The 16,332-nt window shown below is 58.6% G+C and overlaps 3 protein-coding genes across 5 annotated transcripts; 2 read left to right on the forward strand and 1 right to left on the reverse strand.

Moving 5' to 3' along the window:
- Nucleotides 1–366: 366 nt before the first annotated feature.
- Dbp (D-box binding PAR bZIP transcription factor) lies at nucleotides 367–5,875 on the forward strand. The gene is made up of 4 exons (XM_070001042.1): nucleotides 367–1,106; nucleotides 1,973–2,383; nucleotides 3,930–4,141; nucleotides 5,382–5,875. Exons 1-4 carry the CDS (start codon nucleotides 968–970, stop codon nucleotides 5,595–5,597), a joined length of 978 nt encoding a protein of 325 aa, XP_069857143.1. The 5' UTR covers nucleotides 367–967; the 3' UTR covers nucleotides 5,598–5,875.
- Nucleotides 5,876–5,885: 10 nt separating this feature from the next.
- Sphk2 (sphingosine kinase 2) lies at nucleotides 5,886–12,896 on the reverse strand. Of its 3 annotated transcripts, none has more exons than XM_070001040.1 (7): nucleotides 12,563–12,896; nucleotides 11,454–11,588; nucleotides 8,510–8,974; nucleotides 7,934–8,083; nucleotides 7,755–7,849; nucleotides 7,558–7,673; nucleotides 5,886–7,322 (listed from the first exon to the last, which is right to left on the reverse strand). In XM_070001040.1, the coding sequence occupies exons 3-7, from the start codon at nucleotides 8,901–8,903 to the stop codon at nucleotides 6,269–6,271; spliced, it is 1,809 nt and encodes a 602-aa protein (XP_069857141.1). In that variant the 5' UTR covers nucleotides 8,904–8,974; nucleotides 11,454–11,588; nucleotides 12,563–12,896; the 3' UTR covers nucleotides 5,886–6,268. The 3 variants fall into 3 exon arrangements, with proteins under 3 accessions (XP_069857141.1, XP_069857140.1, XP_069857142.1); XM_070001039.1 differs by having other exon boundaries at nucleotides 12,095–12,896; XM_070001041.1 differs by lacking the exons at nucleotides 11,454–11,588; nucleotides 12,563–12,896 and adding an exon at nucleotides 9,784–10,424.
- A 328-nt stretch (nucleotides 12,897–13,224) lies between these two features.
- On the forward strand, nucleotides 13,225–16,017 carry Rpl18 (ribosomal protein L18). Its single transcript, XM_070001043.1, has 7 exons — nucleotides 13,225–13,332; nucleotides 14,341–14,427; nucleotides 14,619–14,726; nucleotides 15,016–15,114; nucleotides 15,474–15,597; nucleotides 15,680–15,749; nucleotides 15,901–16,017. The coding sequence occupies exons 1-7, from the start codon at nucleotides 13,330–13,332 to the stop codon at nucleotides 15,974–15,976; spliced, it is 567 nt and encodes a 188-aa protein (XP_069857144.1). The 5' UTR covers nucleotides 13,225–13,329; the 3' UTR covers nucleotides 15,977–16,017.
- Nucleotides 16,018–16,332: the final 315 nt, after the last annotated feature.

The following is a 16,332-nucleotide window of genomic DNA, read 5'->3' on the forward strand; positions in this document are numbered from 1 at the left end:
CCCCGGACCAATCTCCTTCTTCCAAAGCATTTGCTACTTGGTGTTTTAAGCTTTGGGCTTTCCTTTGTACCGAAGGCTCCTTTAAGAGGCACCTCTCCGCCCGCACCGACCCCCCCCCTCCCCGGACAGGCAGCACGCGCTGAGCCATGTGCTTCCCCCTTCCGCCGTCCTCATTGGTCCAAACTGGGTCAAGGTCCCGCCCCCCGCGCCACCTCCCATTGGGCAAATGTAGGTCAGTGTCCCGCCTCCTTCCCAAAGGCAAGGCAACTTCACGAGCTCAGCCCCTCACGCGCCCTCCTGGTCCTTGGCGGATCCAGGGGCCCCATTGGCTGGACGCCTCCAGGGGTCGGGACACGATTGGCCCGTGCTTGCAGCCGGAGGGAGGCACGCGGCCGGGTTGCACGGCCGAAGAAGCAGGCGGGGCCGGACCGGCGCGGGCGGGGGCCCGGAGGAGGGGCGCGCGCGCTGTGGCGTCGGGTGTTTTGGTTTGGATTTTTTTTTTTTTTTCCGCGAAAGAAGTTTGCTTTGGCCACGCCTCGAGGCGGCCGCTTTCTCCTGCCCCCTCCTCCGCCCCTCGGCGCACACCTCTCGGTGCAGATTGCAAAGCGCCTTCCCTAGCGAGAGCTGCAAATGTTGCAAGATCCAAGCTCGCCCACCTTGTAACGAGAAGCTCCCGTGTCCCCGGATATCCTCGGGTGCAGAGAATCGGACACCTGATTTTTGTCACCCATTCGTCCAGACTGTATGATCTCCTGGGAACCTCTTGAGTTGCACGTTTCTGCACGGAGCACCGCAAATCCCCATCGATCGTAAGATTTGCAGCGTTCTGGATACTAGAAGCTTGCAAGCTACGCTCGCCCGACCCTGGGCAGACACTCGCTCCCGAAGCACCGAGGTGTGCAGGTGACTGGCAGCCTAGCCCTTCGCCTCTCCATGAGCTCATGAACCTGGGGGCAGGTGCCCGGCGATGGCGAGGCCTCTGAGCGACAGGACCCCGGCCCCTTTGCTGCTGGGTGGCCCGGCCGGTGCCCCTCCTGGAGGGGGAGCACTGCTTGGGCTTCGGAGCCTTCTGCAAGGGACCAACAAGCCCAAAGAGCCGGCCAGCTGTGAGTTCTAGCCCCACTCCCTTAGGGACTCAAATGTTGGGGAGGAGGATGGATGGGGTGTCCATAGACACCTCCTACGTGCTCGGTGTCCATGTTTACCAATCTTTACTCAATTACCCAGGTGTTTAGAGGACCCCAGATCTCTGAGGCCAAGTCCCTAAAGTACCAACCTGCAATCTGTCCACAGGAGGACCCAAAGAATCTTAACGTCCTCAGTGTCCTGCTCCCCGAATACACTGGAATCTAGGCCCCAGCCCCCACTCCCTTTTGGCCTGAGAGTCTGCACCCCTGGGGTCTTGAGAAGGGAGGGGGTGTGTCAGCGGCTCACACGGTGGTGACACGGGCCTGGGCGGGGCTAGTGGGGCTCACATGGAATCTAGGAATGAGGAATGTGCCCGAGGAATAGAACCCCTTCCTGTCCCTTCCTAATCGTGGGGGAGGGAGGCAAGAGGAGGTTCGGCGTGCGGCGGGTGGGGAACTACAGAGGAATTACAGAGCGCTTTTTCTCTCTCTCTCTCTCTCTCTCTCACCTGCCCACCCCCCCATCTCCTCTCTCTGAACTTCTGTATCTCTTTTCTTTGGATGTGTGTGGTGCCCATCCCTTCCCGGGCCTCTGTCCCCTATCTCTCTGTGTCGGTGGCTCCCTGGGTGCCTCTCCCTGTCTTTTTCTCTCTGGGTATTTCTCCCCATTCTCCCTCCTTGCCTTCCTTGCCTGACTTGTCTCTCCCCTCTGACACTCGGTCCCCCCCTCCCTTCTCTGGATCTCTGTCATCTCTGGGTCCCTATACCTCCTCTCCTATTTTTGGGGGGTGTCTCTTCTATTCCCCCCTCATCTCTATCCCACCCCGTGTTTCCCTGGTCCGCAGGTCTCCTGAAGGAAAAGGAGCGCAAGGCGGTTCTGCCCGCAGCCACCGTCCCGGGGCCCGGCCTGGACACGGCGGGTCCTGCAGATGCCCCGATTGGGGCTGTGGGGGGCGGCGGGTCCCCGCGGGGGCGCCCGGGGGCAGTGCCTGGCCCGGGGCTCTTGGCACCGCTGCTATGGGAGCGCACGCTGCCATTCGGGGACGTGGAGTACGTGGACCTGGACGCCTTCCTGCTGGAGCACGGGCTCCCGCCCAGCCCGCCGCCCCCCGGAGGCCCATCGCCCGTGCCCTCGCCCGCGCGCACTCCTGCACCCTCCCCGGGACCGGGCTCTTGCGGCTCCGCTTCCCCTCGCTCCTCGCCAGGGCACGCCCCCGCCCGGGCTGCCCTGGGGGCCGCCGGCGGCCACCGCGCAGGTGCGGCGAGGGGGCGGGGCTGGCGGCGAGGGGGCGGGGCTTGGAGCTGGGACCGTGGGATCCTGGCTGCCGGCAGGGGATTTTGGGTGTCCTCGTCTTGAAAGGTCCAAGTTCTGTTCCCCCCCACACACACACTCCCACCCCCTCGTCCCCGCTCCCCTAAATAGGTCAGGGGCTGCTGATCTTTCTGGATCCGTGGGGGAAGGAGGGACTCAGGATCCAAAGTTTCCAGAAGCCTCTCCAGGAGATAGCATGGGTTTTGTGAGGTCCCGAGGCTTCAGGACAAGAGCCGGGCTGGGGACTGGCCCCGAATCTGAGCTCAGAATGGGTGGCACTGGGCTAGGACGTAACTCCGACGATCTCTTAAGATCGGGAACCTCTGAGGCCGGGGCTGGGCGCAGATTTGGGTTGCCCAGGTGAAAGGAGCCTGCACCCTTGTTCGCAAGAGTCCTGCAGAGGGGGGAAGATCGGGAGGGAATCTTCATTCTGGAACTTTCCAGTGGAGCTCCCAGCATTCCTAAGACAGGAGGGCCTGGGAATCTCAGAATCGTGGGCACCCCAGTGGCAAAGGGCTTGGGTGCATAGGAATGGGGCCGGTTCCGATGCCGCCCCCCCACCCCACCCCGACGAATGGGAGGGTCGGGTCGGGGATCCTTGGAGTAAGAAGTTGGAGCGGAAACCGGAAGGAGCGAGGGGAAAGGTGAGGCCCTTGAGGGCGCCACGGGGGGTCTTCAGGGGGGCAGCTACAGGTCTGAGATTCCCGGGTACCCCTGCCCCTGGCCCCGACCTCCAGGCAGGAGCGAGGGCTAGGTCTCCCAGCGGCACATTCCCGCGCCACGTGAGCCCCTCCCTCCTCTGCGCGCGGCGCATGCGCCGACACGCGCGCGGGGGGGCGGGGCCCGGGAACGTGAGCGCGTCCCGGGGAGGGGGAGGGGGAGGAGGGAAGCAGGCGGCGGCGGCACGTGACTCGGCTCTGAACCCTTGTCCTCAGTTGGCCCCAGCTTGTTGGCTTTTAAAGGTACAGGCGCTTCCTGTTGCCCCAACCTCCAGAAACTTCAGAGCCATTTCCACTCACTGCTCAGTAATCCTTTGCGAGTGAATTGCTCTAAAAAAGAGTTCAACTGGAGAGTCTTTTGTTTTTCTTTTGGAGGTTCTTTTTCCTTGCACAGCCTGAGGTTTTAGCATTGCCCAGAGGTTCAGGCTTTAAGGTAGACTACGTGGGGGACATAAACTAAGTGCATATCTTTAGAGGTTTAGAAGCTATTACCCGGATTCGTGTTACTTAAGGCTAATTTATGAGCTGATCTGTTTCCCTGTTTGCAAAAGTAGAGGTGTCTCCCTGCCTAAGTATCTTTGTGTCTTAGGGAACTTTCATATTTTATATTACATAGGTCTATGCTCGGCAGACAGGCAAGCTTTAGGGTACACTCAGGAGAGCCTTCCACGTGCTGGATTAAAATGCCCGGGCAAGGGGAGGTTGGGTAGCTTTTGGGACCCTAGTCCCCTAAATCAATGTATGTTCAAGTGACCTGTTCTGTTTGTCAAGGGGCGACCTCTCGGGACACACCTAGTCCTGTGGACCCAGACACAGTGGAGGTGCTGATGACTTTTGAACCTGACCCTGCTGATCTCGCCCTGTCAAGCATTCCAGGCCATGAGACCTTTGATCCTCGGAGACACCGATTTTCTGAGGAGGAACTTAAGCCTCAGCCAATCATGAAGAAGGCGAGGAAAATCCAGGTGCCAGAGGATCAGAAGGTGAGCCACACAAGGGATGTGGGGCCCAGGCCTGGCCTGGGACAGAACCACAGCTAAGGAAGAGTCTTTGCTCACAGTTGGCCTGGATTTCTCACTGGGATGATCATTCAGGTGTTCTTGGCCTACATCCAAAGATTGAGACCTTGAGGCCCACAGGGGCTGGGGCTTTGGTTTGAGGTTCATGAAAGTGTCTCAGCAGGCTGGGCTGGGTCTTGATTGTTCAGGCTTGGAGTTTCTCTGAGTTTCAACCATCCAGAACCCCCAGTGGAGCAGGGTGTAAGTTCCAGGAGGCCCAGCTGCCAAGGACAGCTTCATTAGCCGCTCAGCCTTGCTTCAGTGTGGGGGCATCCTTTGGAGTGATCACCTCTTGCCCCAGAGGCTCAGGCTTTGCTACTGTATTTGTGAGAAGCTGGAATTTCCTATGAGCAGCCTACACCTGGGTCTGAAGGGTATGGTTGGGGTGGTGACTGAATTCTTGTTTTTGTGCTGTGGTCTTCTTGGTCTCCCTTGCCTGTGGGTGGGGCACAACCATCTGCTGATAAGAGCCCCAGAGTCTAGACTGATAGCTTCTCTTCTTGATTCTGATTCCATAGTCTGGGACCGTAGATGTGTTCTAACAAGTAGCAACTAGCCTGAATGAAATGGGAGCCGAGGGAAGCATTTTTCGCAGCTGGCAGTGGTCCTTGGTAACTGCATTCTGGGATTGGAGGACCCAAGGGGAGGTCTCAGGGGCCAGGGTAGCTCTCTGGCTTCGGAGACTCACCACTTACAGCTCACTTTTCTTTGCCAAGGAGCCATGAGGTTGCCTTGGCAACTAGGTCAAAAGAGTCCCAGGGTTTTAATGACAGCAAACTCCCATCATTGGAGGGCCTACCTAAGCTTTCCTTAGCAACCAGGGAAGGTGATGGATAATAGGCTGTGGTTAAGTCCTCAGGCCCTGAAGGCCTGGTTGCTAGGGAACAAGCATCCTTAGCAACAAGGATCTAACTTCAGGCCCCCAGCTGGGCGATGGGGAGGGGGGTATGCTTTGCTGCAGTGGAGACTTGGGACTTGTGTGCTTTAGCTCTTTTGCTTGGGATCTGTTCTTTAGTAACCAGGGCCCTTGAGATCCTTGGGTACCCACCCCTGCGAAATTCGGGTATCTGCCAGGCTCTGCTGCAGAGCAGCACAGTGTGAGGGGAGGGGGGGGGCGGAGGTGCCTAGAAAGATGCTCAGCGCCCTCATGCCCGGTCACCCCCAGGATGAGAAATACTGGAGCCGGCGGTACAAGAACAACGAGGCGGCGAAGCGGTCTCGGGACGCCCGGCGGCTCAAGGAGAACCAGATCTCGGTGCGGGCGGCCTTCCTGGAGAAGGAGAACGCCCTGCTGCGGCAGGAGGTGGTGGCCGTGCGGCAGGAGCTGTCCCACTACCGCGCGGTGCTGTCCCGCTATCAGGCCCAGCACGGGGCCTTGTGAGCCGGGCCGCCCGCAGGTGGAGCCGCCTCCTCTTCCTCCGGGCTCAGAACCCCCCGCCCCCATCCCCGCCCCGCGGCTGGGGTCCGGCCAAGCGGGGTGTCCCAGGGACGCAACGATGCAAATACATTTATATTTTTAAGAAAAAGTCAAGCCTCCCCGCTCCCTCCCTTGGAGGGGGGAGGACGGGGAGGGGGGGGTGGTGTTCCGGTGTGCACGTCGGGGACCCCGCCTTCCCAGCCGCCTCCGTTCACGCGATCCCGAATAAACCTTGAGAACCAGAGCCGGCTGTTGTGGGGCCCCGCGGCGGGAGGCCGGAGCGGCCCGGGAAGGGTGAAGCGCCTGCCTTTTATTGCATAGACCTTTTCAATTGCTTTTAGATCAGGGGGCGGGGGGCGCGAACCGGAGGGTCGTGGGCCCCGCTCCCACCGCCCGGAGGGGGGGGGGATGGAATGGAGTCGCGGCTGACCCGGGAGGGCCCTCCCCACCCCCGGAACCGGCCCCAGGCAGGCTGGGACGCGGAGGGCGGGCAGGGCCTCCACTCGGCCCCGCCTTAAGGCAAAGCTCCGCCCCCGGCCGCCGCGGGCGGGGCGGCGCGTGGAGGCCCTGGCCGGCCCGGGCCGCTCCGGCACTGCTCTGGCTTCCCTCCCCGAGGAGGGCGCGCAGGCGGGCCGTCAGAGTAGGCCGGGGCTCGGGTCTCCAGGGGGTCCGGAGAGCAGGGTCGCCAGGCCAGGGTGCACCTGCGCCTGGAGCGGCCCGTACTCCACCAGCTCCCCGTCCACCGTGAGCATGCCGCGGGGCGTGAGCGGCTCCAGGCGGAAGGCGCGGACGGCCGCGTAGCCCAGGTGCGGGCAGCGCAGGCCGAACTGCGCCCCGCGCTCCATGGCCAGGAAGAGGCGCAGCAGCGTGGCGCGCGAGACGCCGGCGCGCACCCAGCACAGGTGCGCCAGGCCGTCGTCGAAGCGCGCGTGCGGGGCCGCCACCAGGTCCGCACTCAGGTGGCTGGGGGACATGGCCAGCACCAGCACGAAGTCCTCTTCCAGCGTCACCCACTCGGGGGGCAGCGGGCTGCCCAAGGGAGGCAGCAGGTCATCGGGGGGGCCCCGCGGACAGCCCTCAGGGGCCCCAGGGGTGGGAGGCGGGGGTCCCGGGGGCACTTCCGTGATGGGGGAGCTGGGGGGAGAGGGCAGCAGCGGGTCTGGGGACAGGGGCGCGTCCCCAGCTCCTCCCCAGTCTCCCACCAGTTCCGGGCTCCTGCCATTGACAGTGAGCTCAGGCAGGGGCTCGGGGGAGCCGGGGGAGACCAGGGCAGGCTGGGCAAGGGGCAGGGGCAGGTCAGACACCGAGCGGTGCAAGGGGGAGTGGGCCACGGGTGGGGCCGTGGCTGGGGCCAGGGTCAGCTCCGACTTGGCCCGGGGCAGGCTGTGCGCAGGATTGGGCAAGGCCGAGTCCATGTCGGCAGGCAGGTAGGAGAGGCGCCCCGGGTAGGTGTGCAAGGCCGCAAGGCCCAGCACTGTGCCCAGGGTAAATCGGGCATTGCCCAGGGCCCGGAAGCGCTCGCTTTGGATGTCCACATCTGACACGAAGCCCCAGGCCACAGCGAGGAAGGAGAAGCAGCGGGTTCCGGAGGCCAGCGTCACCGAGAGCAGGTCGAGCGGATGGCTGCCACCCCGGCATAGCAGCAGTGTACAGTTGAGCAACAGGTCTATGCCCATGGCCGGCTGGAACCTTCGCAGCCACCGCATGGGGAAAGAGCAGAGGGGCTTGGCTGAGACCAGGCAGGCAAGGGGAGATGGCACATGGTCACCTCCAGATTTTTCAGCACCTGCTGTGGGCCTGCTGGGAGTCTGGCACTGTTCTTGCTACTAGGGAACTGGGGGTGTGGGTTGGGGGTGGAGCTATCCATTGTCCTAGGGAGGCTTCAACCCTTAAATTCACCCACCCAGAGGAGCCCCACACCTACCCCCCAAACTGGTTCAGTGCTCCAGCCAGCGCATTGCCCGAGCCACAGGGGAGGACGCCCACAGGCATCTTCACAGCCTCCTTCCAGTCAGGGCGATCCAGAAGCCCGTTCAGCACCTGGAGGGGGGTGGTGTGAGACCACCTGTCCAAGTGCCAGCCCTTCAGGGCTCAGGTTAGGGCAGGGAACTCCTACACTACCTCGTAGAGCAGCCCGTCTCCTGAGACAGTGACAATGCCATCCCACTCGCTCAGTTTCAGCCCCTGCACCAGCTCCCGGGCGTGGTTCTGTCGTTCTAAAGAGGCATAACACAGAATCAGGCAGGCTGGCAGGTTCCTTCTAGCCTGCAGCCCCCACCTCTCATCCTGGCTGTCCTTACCTGTCTGTATCAGGTTGAAGGACAGCCCAGCTTCAGAGATCATGGGCAACACGTGGTTCATACACTGCTGCCAGGCCAGGCCACGCCCCCCAAAGGGATTGACCAATAGGAGCAACCGTGGTCTCCTAGGTAAGAGGTCAGGGGTAATCTCTGTAGGGGAGGGGGAGAGAGAGGTGTACAGAGGCCAGAGACCCAGAGTCTGCTGACATTGTTTTTCTCCCAGCCCTCAACAGGCCAGGCCCTGGGGCCTAGGTGTGCCACTCCACCCCTCACCTGTCTCTCAGGTGCTGCTCATGCAGGGTTTGAGTGTGAAACCCAGTGCCCTTTGAACACACTAGAAGAACAAAGGAGCCATCTATCCTCAGACACCTGATACTTGGATCAGGTCTGTCCTGGTGTGCCTGAGGAAAACTTATTTTGCTAAAAGCCTTCCCTGACCCTCCACAGCCTGGGGGCTCCTGGGGTAGCCTATTCCCCTTGGGTCTCGCTCAGAACTGTCTGGATCTCGCTTAGTACTGCCTCAGAGACACGTCACACAGACACAATGGGGGAAGCCACCCTAGCTGCGCATCTCACCCCCATCCCCGGGCAGCGGCACTCCTCGGAGCAGACACTTGAGGGCTGTGGTCCAGCGCTGGGCCTCAGCCCGGTTCTCCTCGTAGGTGGCCGCCCCATCTACCAGGAAGGTGTGGGTAGTTCTGCGGCGGCCCCCACGCCGGCCCTGCGGGTAGGTGTAGATGCAGAAGTAGGCTGCGGTGTTCGAGGCGCTGCTGCTCTGCAGAGTGCAACATCCAGACACCTCGGCCAGGGGCACCAGGCCACCCCGGGGTCGTGCTTCTGGCTTTGGACGCAGCTGCTGGATGTGCAGGGCCTTCAGGGTGAGGGTGAGGGCCACTCGCCGTCCACAGGCTGGGTAGGAACCAAACTCGCCATGTAGGAGAGGGATGCTGGCAGCAGATGGTGGAGCCATGGCCTCAAGTCCTGTCCAGAGGTGCTGCTAGGCCTGTGGCTGTAGCTCCAGGTCAGCAAGTGCTCCAGCCTCTGTGGGAGGAGAGTAAGGGTCAGCATCCAAGACCCCCATGACAGGTAGAGGGAGGGACAGGGCCTGTGGATACAAGATGGCAGTACCAGAAACAAGAGAGTAATGGACGAAATGCCAGCATCCCAAAGGGTCCAGAGACCTGGGCATGCAAACAGATATTCATTCCTTTATCCCTGTATTCATTATTCAGGGTCCTCTGGGCTAACCATGGTGTTAGGGCAAACATAGCAGGAAACAAAGCAGACAAGAATCCCTGCCTTGCTGTGGCTCAAGCGGTAGAGCATTGTCTTGAGCTGAAGAGTGCAGGGACAGCGCCCAAGCCCAGAGTTCAAGCCCCACGACTGACCAAAAAGAAAGAAAGAAAAAGAATCCCTGCCTTCCCTGGGTTTATATTCAAAGCAAAAAACAGAAAACACTCAAAAACACGAGCATGTCTGGTTATTACCCAATATACTTTAGGTAACAGAAAACACTCAAAATAAGACACAAGAGCATGTCTGGTTATTACCCAATATACCTTAGGTGGAGAATAAGGCAGAAGATTGGATAATGGGGGCATAGGAAGTGCGCCCCCAAACACACACTGAGTCATCCGCAGGTGGAGAGAGTAATAAATAACCTGGACAGGCAGACACAGCAAAAAAGCCTGAGATCATGTTGGGGAATAAGTAGCTCACTCCAATGAGAAAAGCCACAGCATGAGAGGAGAGAAGAAGGGATGAGACAGAGACCACCCAGGGGGTCAGAGAAGCCACAAGCCAGTGCTGGAAAAGGGCAAGGGACAGAGAACTTGTCTCTGAGCACTGACCTGGACGTTGTCAGCCTGATCTTCAGGGAGAGGACAGGAGGCAGAACAGAGGTCCCTTTCTCCAGCCCTCTGCAAGGCTTCTGCCTCTCACCTCCTTCCAGCTCAGCTCACCTTTGTTCCCTTCCAATGCCCTGCCTCACCTACTCCTCACCCTAGAGTCCAGCCCCCCTGTCCCTACTGCTCACTGGGACAGCTGCCTGAGACACGAAGCCATCTGTGGACTCACGATTAGCAACCAGCTCTGAGCTGTTTGCTAGGGCAATTCCCTGGATGCCCAGGTGTCTGCCTCACCCCCAAACACACAATGCCCCCCCCCCCAATGGAGACCTTAACTCAGACTCAAGCACAACGCCCTAGATGTTATCCATTCCTGAGCCTGGCTTAATCAGTACCTGGGACCCCAGATCTGAGCCTGGACTTCCATCCACTGGTCCTTAACCCACAGGCCTAACTCTGTCTCCAGGCCCCTCGGTCGCAGGCCTGGGTCTCCATCCCTAGGTCTTTGCGTTGCTACCTACATTTCCATTTCCCACCCGAGCATTCCCCCGTTCCGAGAGCCCACGTGTCCGCTCTTCTTGGTCCACCAGTGCACCCGACTCCGGTCCCTGCCCCCATCCCCACACCATCCTCACAAGCCGAGTCCTCCTCCAGGCCGGGCCCCCCAAGTCCGCACAACCGCCCCCAGCGGACCTAAGGGTGGGGCGGGGAGGGTGTGCATTCTTGCAGCCAGTGGCCGTGCAGCCAACATGAGATGCACCAATGAGAACGCGCGGGGGGCGGGGCCCCGCGACTCACGAGCTTGGCGCAGGGGGCGGCTACCGGAGAAAGAGAGAAGGGGGCGGGGACTCTAGCACCGCCAGGCCAGCGGCCATCATAAGTGAGGGCACACGCGCAGCCGGAGTGGCGTCACAGGCCCGCGGACAGCACCCCTGGCGCCTTCTTTGTTGAGGGAAAGCTCGGTCACGCCTCACCTCCACCTCCACCTTTCCATCCATTGAGTTTCTAAGGTAGTGAGTGGGAGGTAAGGAATCCTGGCAAAGACCGGAGTGAATGGGAGCTTTTACATTTTAGGGGCAGGGTAAGAAAGACACAGGACCACAGGGTCAGCCAGACCCAGGGAAGGGGACTGGAAGCCTAGTCCCTCTCCTTCCCACTCCCCACCCCCCAGGGCTGGGATATGAACTCAAGATCTACTAGCCTGTATGATGAGATTGAAAATAAACACGTCCGAGCAGATCTAACATCAGACCGAACTGCAGGAAGGCAAATGTGGCAAGGAAGAGATCAAAAGTGGAGGTGTGGCTCACATGGTAGGGGAAGTTCATTCACTTCTTGCCAAAGACAGATAGCTGGCTGGAAACCTACAGGAGCCACAGATCCAGACACGTGCCAAGCATTACGCAGACAGAAAGGAGATAAAGCAATGGGAACTCGGAGTCCCCAGAGAAGGAAGGTTAAAAACCCCGTCAGATCCAAAGACAACTTACGATGAAAAGGGATCCAAAAGTTAGATACAGTTGGAAGAGAAGGAGAAGGAGGCTTCCAGCCCTGTATGGTTTATGGGAAGCCTCCACCATGGCTGGAAAAAGGTGGAGAAGAAAGCTATTCACCTGCCTAGAGATGAGCTAAAAGAACCATCACAGTTCTGAGCATTTCAGATGGACGCTTACCTGGTTCTGCTGCTCTTCTGATTTAAAGTGTCCACTCTGTCCAGCAGCAGGACCTCCTTTGCCCTTTGTCCAAGGCCATAGGAGGGTGGTCTGAGCCAGGAGTAAGGCCTCACTGTCCAGACCTGTCCTCCAACTCTGTGAAGGAGATGGGAGTTAAGATGAAGCATCCAGCAGATGGCAAAAGATGCTGCTAGACTCTGTGCCAGAGACCATCAATCACAAGCCCATCAGATTGCTAATTTCAAGAAATAATTAGTATGTACAAAACACTGACTTCAACATTTTTTATTCTCTTGTGTAACCCAGAAAACTACCATATATGAGAGTTGTACTAAAATTTTTTCTGGACACAGGTGGCTCACACCTGGAATCCTAGCTACTCAGGAGGCTGAGATCTGAGGATTGGGGTTCAAAGCCAGCCTAGGCAGGAGAATCTGGGAGATTCTTATCTCCAACTAACCTCCAGAAAACCGGAAGTGGCTTCCCTGTGGTTCAAAGTGGTAGAGTGCTAGCCTTGAACAATATAGAGCTCAGGCACAGTGCCCTGAATTCAGGGCCTGGAATTCAAGCCCACGAACAACACCTCACCACCACCCCCCCAAAAAAAAATTCTTCCAAATAAGGAAAGAACACAGACTCACCTAAAATGATGACACCACTAAGTAGAGGGGCGGAGAAATGCAGAGCCAGGACCTGCTTTGTTCATTTTAGTGACAGCCTAGCACTGTGTTTCTACTTTTCCCTGGAGCTTCACTCCACTTTGAAATCAGGAATATGCAAACACCTCAACTACTTGAGCCACACCTCTGATCCTTGTTGCTATAGTGCTTCTGCAGATAGGGTTAACTCTAATCCCCAAATCTGCTACCTCTGGTTCTGGTGTAGCTGGGATTACATATGTTCAACACCACACCACGTTTGTTTGTTGAAATGAAGTCTCCTGAACATCCCCAGGCTGACCTCAAACCAGACTTCTATCTCTGCCACCCAAACAGGTGGAGTTACAGATGGGAGCCACCACGACGGTCCCGGAGGCGCTTGTTACCCAACCTCTCTCCACCCCATTTCCCACTCCCGGGCCTCAGCGTGCTTTGTCTGCACCCTAGTACCTTGTATATCCTTCACATCGAAAGTGCTGGGCCAGTTGAACCTGTCGGCCTTAAAAAAAAAAAAAAACCGGTCCCTCCCTGAGGGGGGAAGACTGAGGAAGGATCAGGAAACAGGTCGACTGGGGGGCAAAAGAGAAGCAGAAACCCAAGAGGTGGAAACAGACAGAACTACAGATTGAAAACTGCAGCAAGGCGATCTCCGGTTAGACATTTAGCAGGACTTCCAGAGCATCGGAGGCGCCTACTAGTGCGAGAGAAAAGGCAGCTGTGAACCTAAGGAAATGCCGGAAGCCTTGGGGTGAAAGGTTTTTCCAAGGCCCCGCCGGCCCCGCCTCCTCACCTCCACCAACACTCGGCCCGCCAGGTCCTCCCGGAGCCACCGAGAGGCGGTCGGGCCAGAGCGTCGCCGCCCGAGGCCTCCTAGCTCCACGCATCTCTCCAACTCCCGGACTCGATCCCTTTTTCCCGGAAGAATACAGAGAGCAGACACTGGAGCAGGGCCAGAGAGGATCCTGACGTGCGGCCCTTCTATCCTCGACGTCACGCTCTTTTTTTCCTCTCTCCCCCCCCCCCCCCACTACTCCTTTGGTTGTTCCTCCGCCCTGCTAGCGAGATCCTCCCACTTCACCATAGAGAAGGCCGGCCGGTGGTAGAGTGTCGCCTCACGCTTGTGTGACGTCACGAGCGCGCCGCGCGCCGGTGGCTTTCCCCCGCCCACTCCGGCACCGCTCGCTCTTTCCGCGTCTGGCTGAGCAGGAGGCGCCATCATGGTGAGCATTCGTTGCGGCGTTCACGTCGGGACCATCTGCCTCCATCCTCTCTGGTTTGGGTCTGGGGAGATGCCCGAGGGGTGTTGGGGTTCTGCGGGTGCCCGAAGGAAGCGATTTCCGAGACCAAAGGGATTCCTGTGGGACCCCGGAGCCCGTGAAGGGGTCGGAGCCGCAGCCTCGGGCCTCCTGCCGCACTGGTGTCATCGAAGCGTTAAGACGCCCGAGTGATGGACCCTGACCCGCAGGCCGGGAGGTAGCCGAGTCGGGGTCCCGTTCTGGGCGGCAGCTGGCGTTTGCTAGCTCTGCCCGGAACTTGTATTAGTCCTTAATGTGGAAGTCTCGGTCCCCGGTCTGCCCTGGCCGTGTTTCTTCACGGGACTCGGCACAGCGGGGTCGTGGCCGCAGGTGATGACCGTCTCCTGGCTTTGTTCGTCTGTGGGAAACAGACTGGAAGGAACTCATCAAGTCCGGTTTAGCACTCAAAATGCGGGGTCAGTGGGAACTGGCGATGCTTGGCGGGGCGGAGCCGGGGATATCTAGTGTGGGAGAATAGTTGAGGGGAGCAGATGCGTGATTGTTGGAGGTGATCGTGGGGTTTGTTTTCTTAGCCCCCCAAAATAAAGACGTGGTGTCAGTTGTTTTGAGACTGACATCTCAAGCTGGCTTTCTAGTTGATTGGGATGGGGGACAAGTAACAAAGTTTGTTAATGCAAGGGCTTTACACTTCAATCACATTTCCACTTGCAACACTTAGCATCTTGCAACTAGACAGTGTATAAAGCACTTTCATGGTGGTGAATAGGGCTCTTGTGTTAAAATATTTCTCCATGCTGTAACATGTAAACGTTTGTTTGGTCCCCTTTTAGATCTAAGGTGTGATGGGCCGGGGATTTGAGATGCTATCTTCATTGTCAGGGTCCCTGCTTGGTTTCCAGGATAAGTGATCATTGGGGGGTCTGATTTGCCCAACTCAGAATTGGGTGCACAGTTGTTCTTTTACCCCCACAGGGAGTCGACATCCGCCACAACAAGGACCGCAAGGTCCGGCGCAAAGAGCCCAAGAGCCAGGACATCTACCTAAGGCTATTGGTGAAGGTGAGCTTGGGTCTAGATCTTTGGGCAGGGCTGCCACGGGTGCCCTTTCTGCAGGGGTACAGACTCCTGTAGCTCTGACCCAGAAATTCAATGCTTGAGCCTCTTAAAGGAAGGAAGGGACCTGAACCCATTCCATCCCTCAGCCTGCTTAGGGTTGAGCTTGTTCTCTCTTCCTTCCTCCACCCTTGCAGCTGTACAGGTTTCTGGCCAGACGAACTAACTCTACCTTCAACCAAGTTGTGTTGAAGAGGTTGTTCATGAGTCGCACCAACCGGCCGCCCCTGTCCCTGTCCCGGATGGTGAGTGGCAGGTCCAGAGCGCTGGAGTCACCCCTAGGGTGCAGTCGGAGGTCTGTGGATGTCTGCTTTGGCAGGTGGCTTTGGTTCCTCTCTGTAAGGTGGGGTGGTGATGTCCTTTGGGGCCACATTCTAAGCCTTTATAGTAGGACAGTGAAGATTTATCATGCTGTCATCAGTCAGAGCTTGGAGGATTTTCCAAGCTAGACCTGACTTGAGCTTGTCATGGTTTGGGGGTAGAAGACGATGGGGTTGAAATGTCAGAGCCACTCACCCTTTGTATGCCCCCAAGATCCGAAAGATGAAGCTTCCTGGTCGGGAGAACAAGACGGCTGTGGTGGTGGGGACCGTGACGGATGACGTGCGTGTTCTGGAGGTGCCCAAGCTCAAGGTGCGAAGGCTCAGGACATCCCTCAGATCTGCAGCTTGGTGGGCATCACCAGCCAGCTGTTGGGGTGTCTTGTAGGATTGGATGGGGTTGTCAGTGTTAGTGGTGGGGGTCCAGGCACAATCTCTCTCCTGTACAGAACTGCTGAACAACACTAGCTGTTGAGCCTGTCGTGGGTTCCAAGTGTAGGTTTTCCATTTGGTCCTTTGGACAAGACTGAATTACGTCTGCCTGGCTTTCCTGATTTGTTGCATGCTTGTGGGTGGGAGGGGACAGAAGCTTCCACTCTGGATTGCTGGCCACAGTCTCAGTGGCCAGGTTCTACTCTTCCCGGGCTGCTGACCCCTGCTCATCTTCCTCAGGTGTGCGCACTGCGTGTGACAGGCCGGGCCCGCACCCGCATCCTCAAGGCTGGGGGCAAGATTCTCACCTTTGACCAGTTGGCCCTAGACTCTCCGAAAGGCCGGGGCACCGTCCTGCTGTCTGGTGAGTGGTGGGTGCCTGGTGGTTGGGGCAGCTAGGCACCAGGCCCAGATCCCTGCTTGGCTCATTATTTCTCCTTACCCAGGTCCTCGTAAGGGCCGGGAGGTGTACCGGCACTTTGGCAAGGCTCCGGGAACCCCACACAGCCACACCAAGTGAGTATCTGGCCTTCCTTCCCACCTCTCCACACTGGCCAGCAGGGGGCAGGAGGGGATGACTGCTGGGGTGGCACTGCCAGGGCTCCATTCTGTGTCACCTCTATCTCCTGTTGGGTGGACTTCCTCTCACACATCTTCTCTCCCACAGACCCTATGTCCGCTCCAAGGGCCGGAAGTTCGAGCGTGCCAGAGGTCGACGGGCAAGCCGAGGCTACAAAAACTAACTGTGGACTTTATCCCATTATTAAAGATATTTTGGATGCCATACTCTGTGCTCTGTGTGTTGATGGGGGTCGGGTGGTCGGGTCAGGGTTTGGGGACTTGGCAACAGCTCAGGTGAAGAGGGGCCTCACAGGATTTCTGCCTGTGGGTGGGGCGTCTGTGCTTAGTGGGGCCTCACCACATCTGCTGGACCATCTGGCCATTAGGATCAGGGCCCCCCTCTCTAGGTGTCAGGTGTGCCTCTACTTCCTTGTAGCTGGCCCCACCCTCTCCCTAGATCTCCCTTGCGCTGTAGGGGGTATGGGGGCAGGACAGGCCCCGCCTCTTTCTCAGGAAGCGTCACTCCCTCCCTTTGCCC

Source organism: Dipodomys merriami, unplaced genomic scaffold, assembly GCF_024711535.1.
Source record: "Dipodomys merriami isolate MVZ:Mamm:240054 unplaced genomic scaffold, mDipMer1.0.p SCAF_57, whole genome shotgun sequence".
Lineage (NCBI taxonomy): Eukaryota > Metazoa > Chordata > Mammalia > Rodentia > Heteromyidae > Dipodomys > Dipodomys merriami.

Coding starts and splice junctions, on each gene's coding strand:
- Dbp (XM_070001042.1), top strand. CDS start 968: ATGGCGAGGCCTCTGAGCGACAGGACCCCGGCCCCTTTGCTGCTGGGT. Junction 1,107..1,972: donor GCCCAAAGAGCCGGCCAGCT/GTGAGTTCTAGC, acceptor CCTGGTCCGCAG/GTCTCCTGAAGGAAAAGGAG. Junction 4,142..5,381: donor AGGTGCCAGAGGATCAGAAG/GTGAGCCACACA, acceptor GGTCACCCCCAG/GATGAGAAATACTGGAGCCG.
- Sphk2 (XM_070001040.1), bottom strand. CDS start 8,903: ATGGCTCCACCATCTGCTGCCAGCATCCCTCTCCTACATGGCGAGTTT. Junction 8,084..8,509: donor GCCGCTGCCCGGGGATGGGG/GTGAGATGCGCA, acceptor CCTCCCCTACAG/AGATTACCCCTGACCTCTTA. Junction 7,674..7,754: donor GAGACGGGCTGCTCTACGAG/GTAGTGTAGGAG, acceptor ACCCCCCTCCAG/GTGCTGAACGGGCTTCTGGA.
- Rpl18 (XM_070001043.1), top strand. Junction 14,428..14,618: donor ACCTAAGGCTATTGGTGAAG/GTGAGCTTGGGT, acceptor CCACCCTTGCAG/CTGTACAGGTTTCTGGCCAG. Junction 14,727..15,015: donor CCCTGTCCCTGTCCCGGATG/GTGAGTGGCAGG, acceptor TATGCCCCCAAG/ATCCGAAAGATGAAGCTTCC.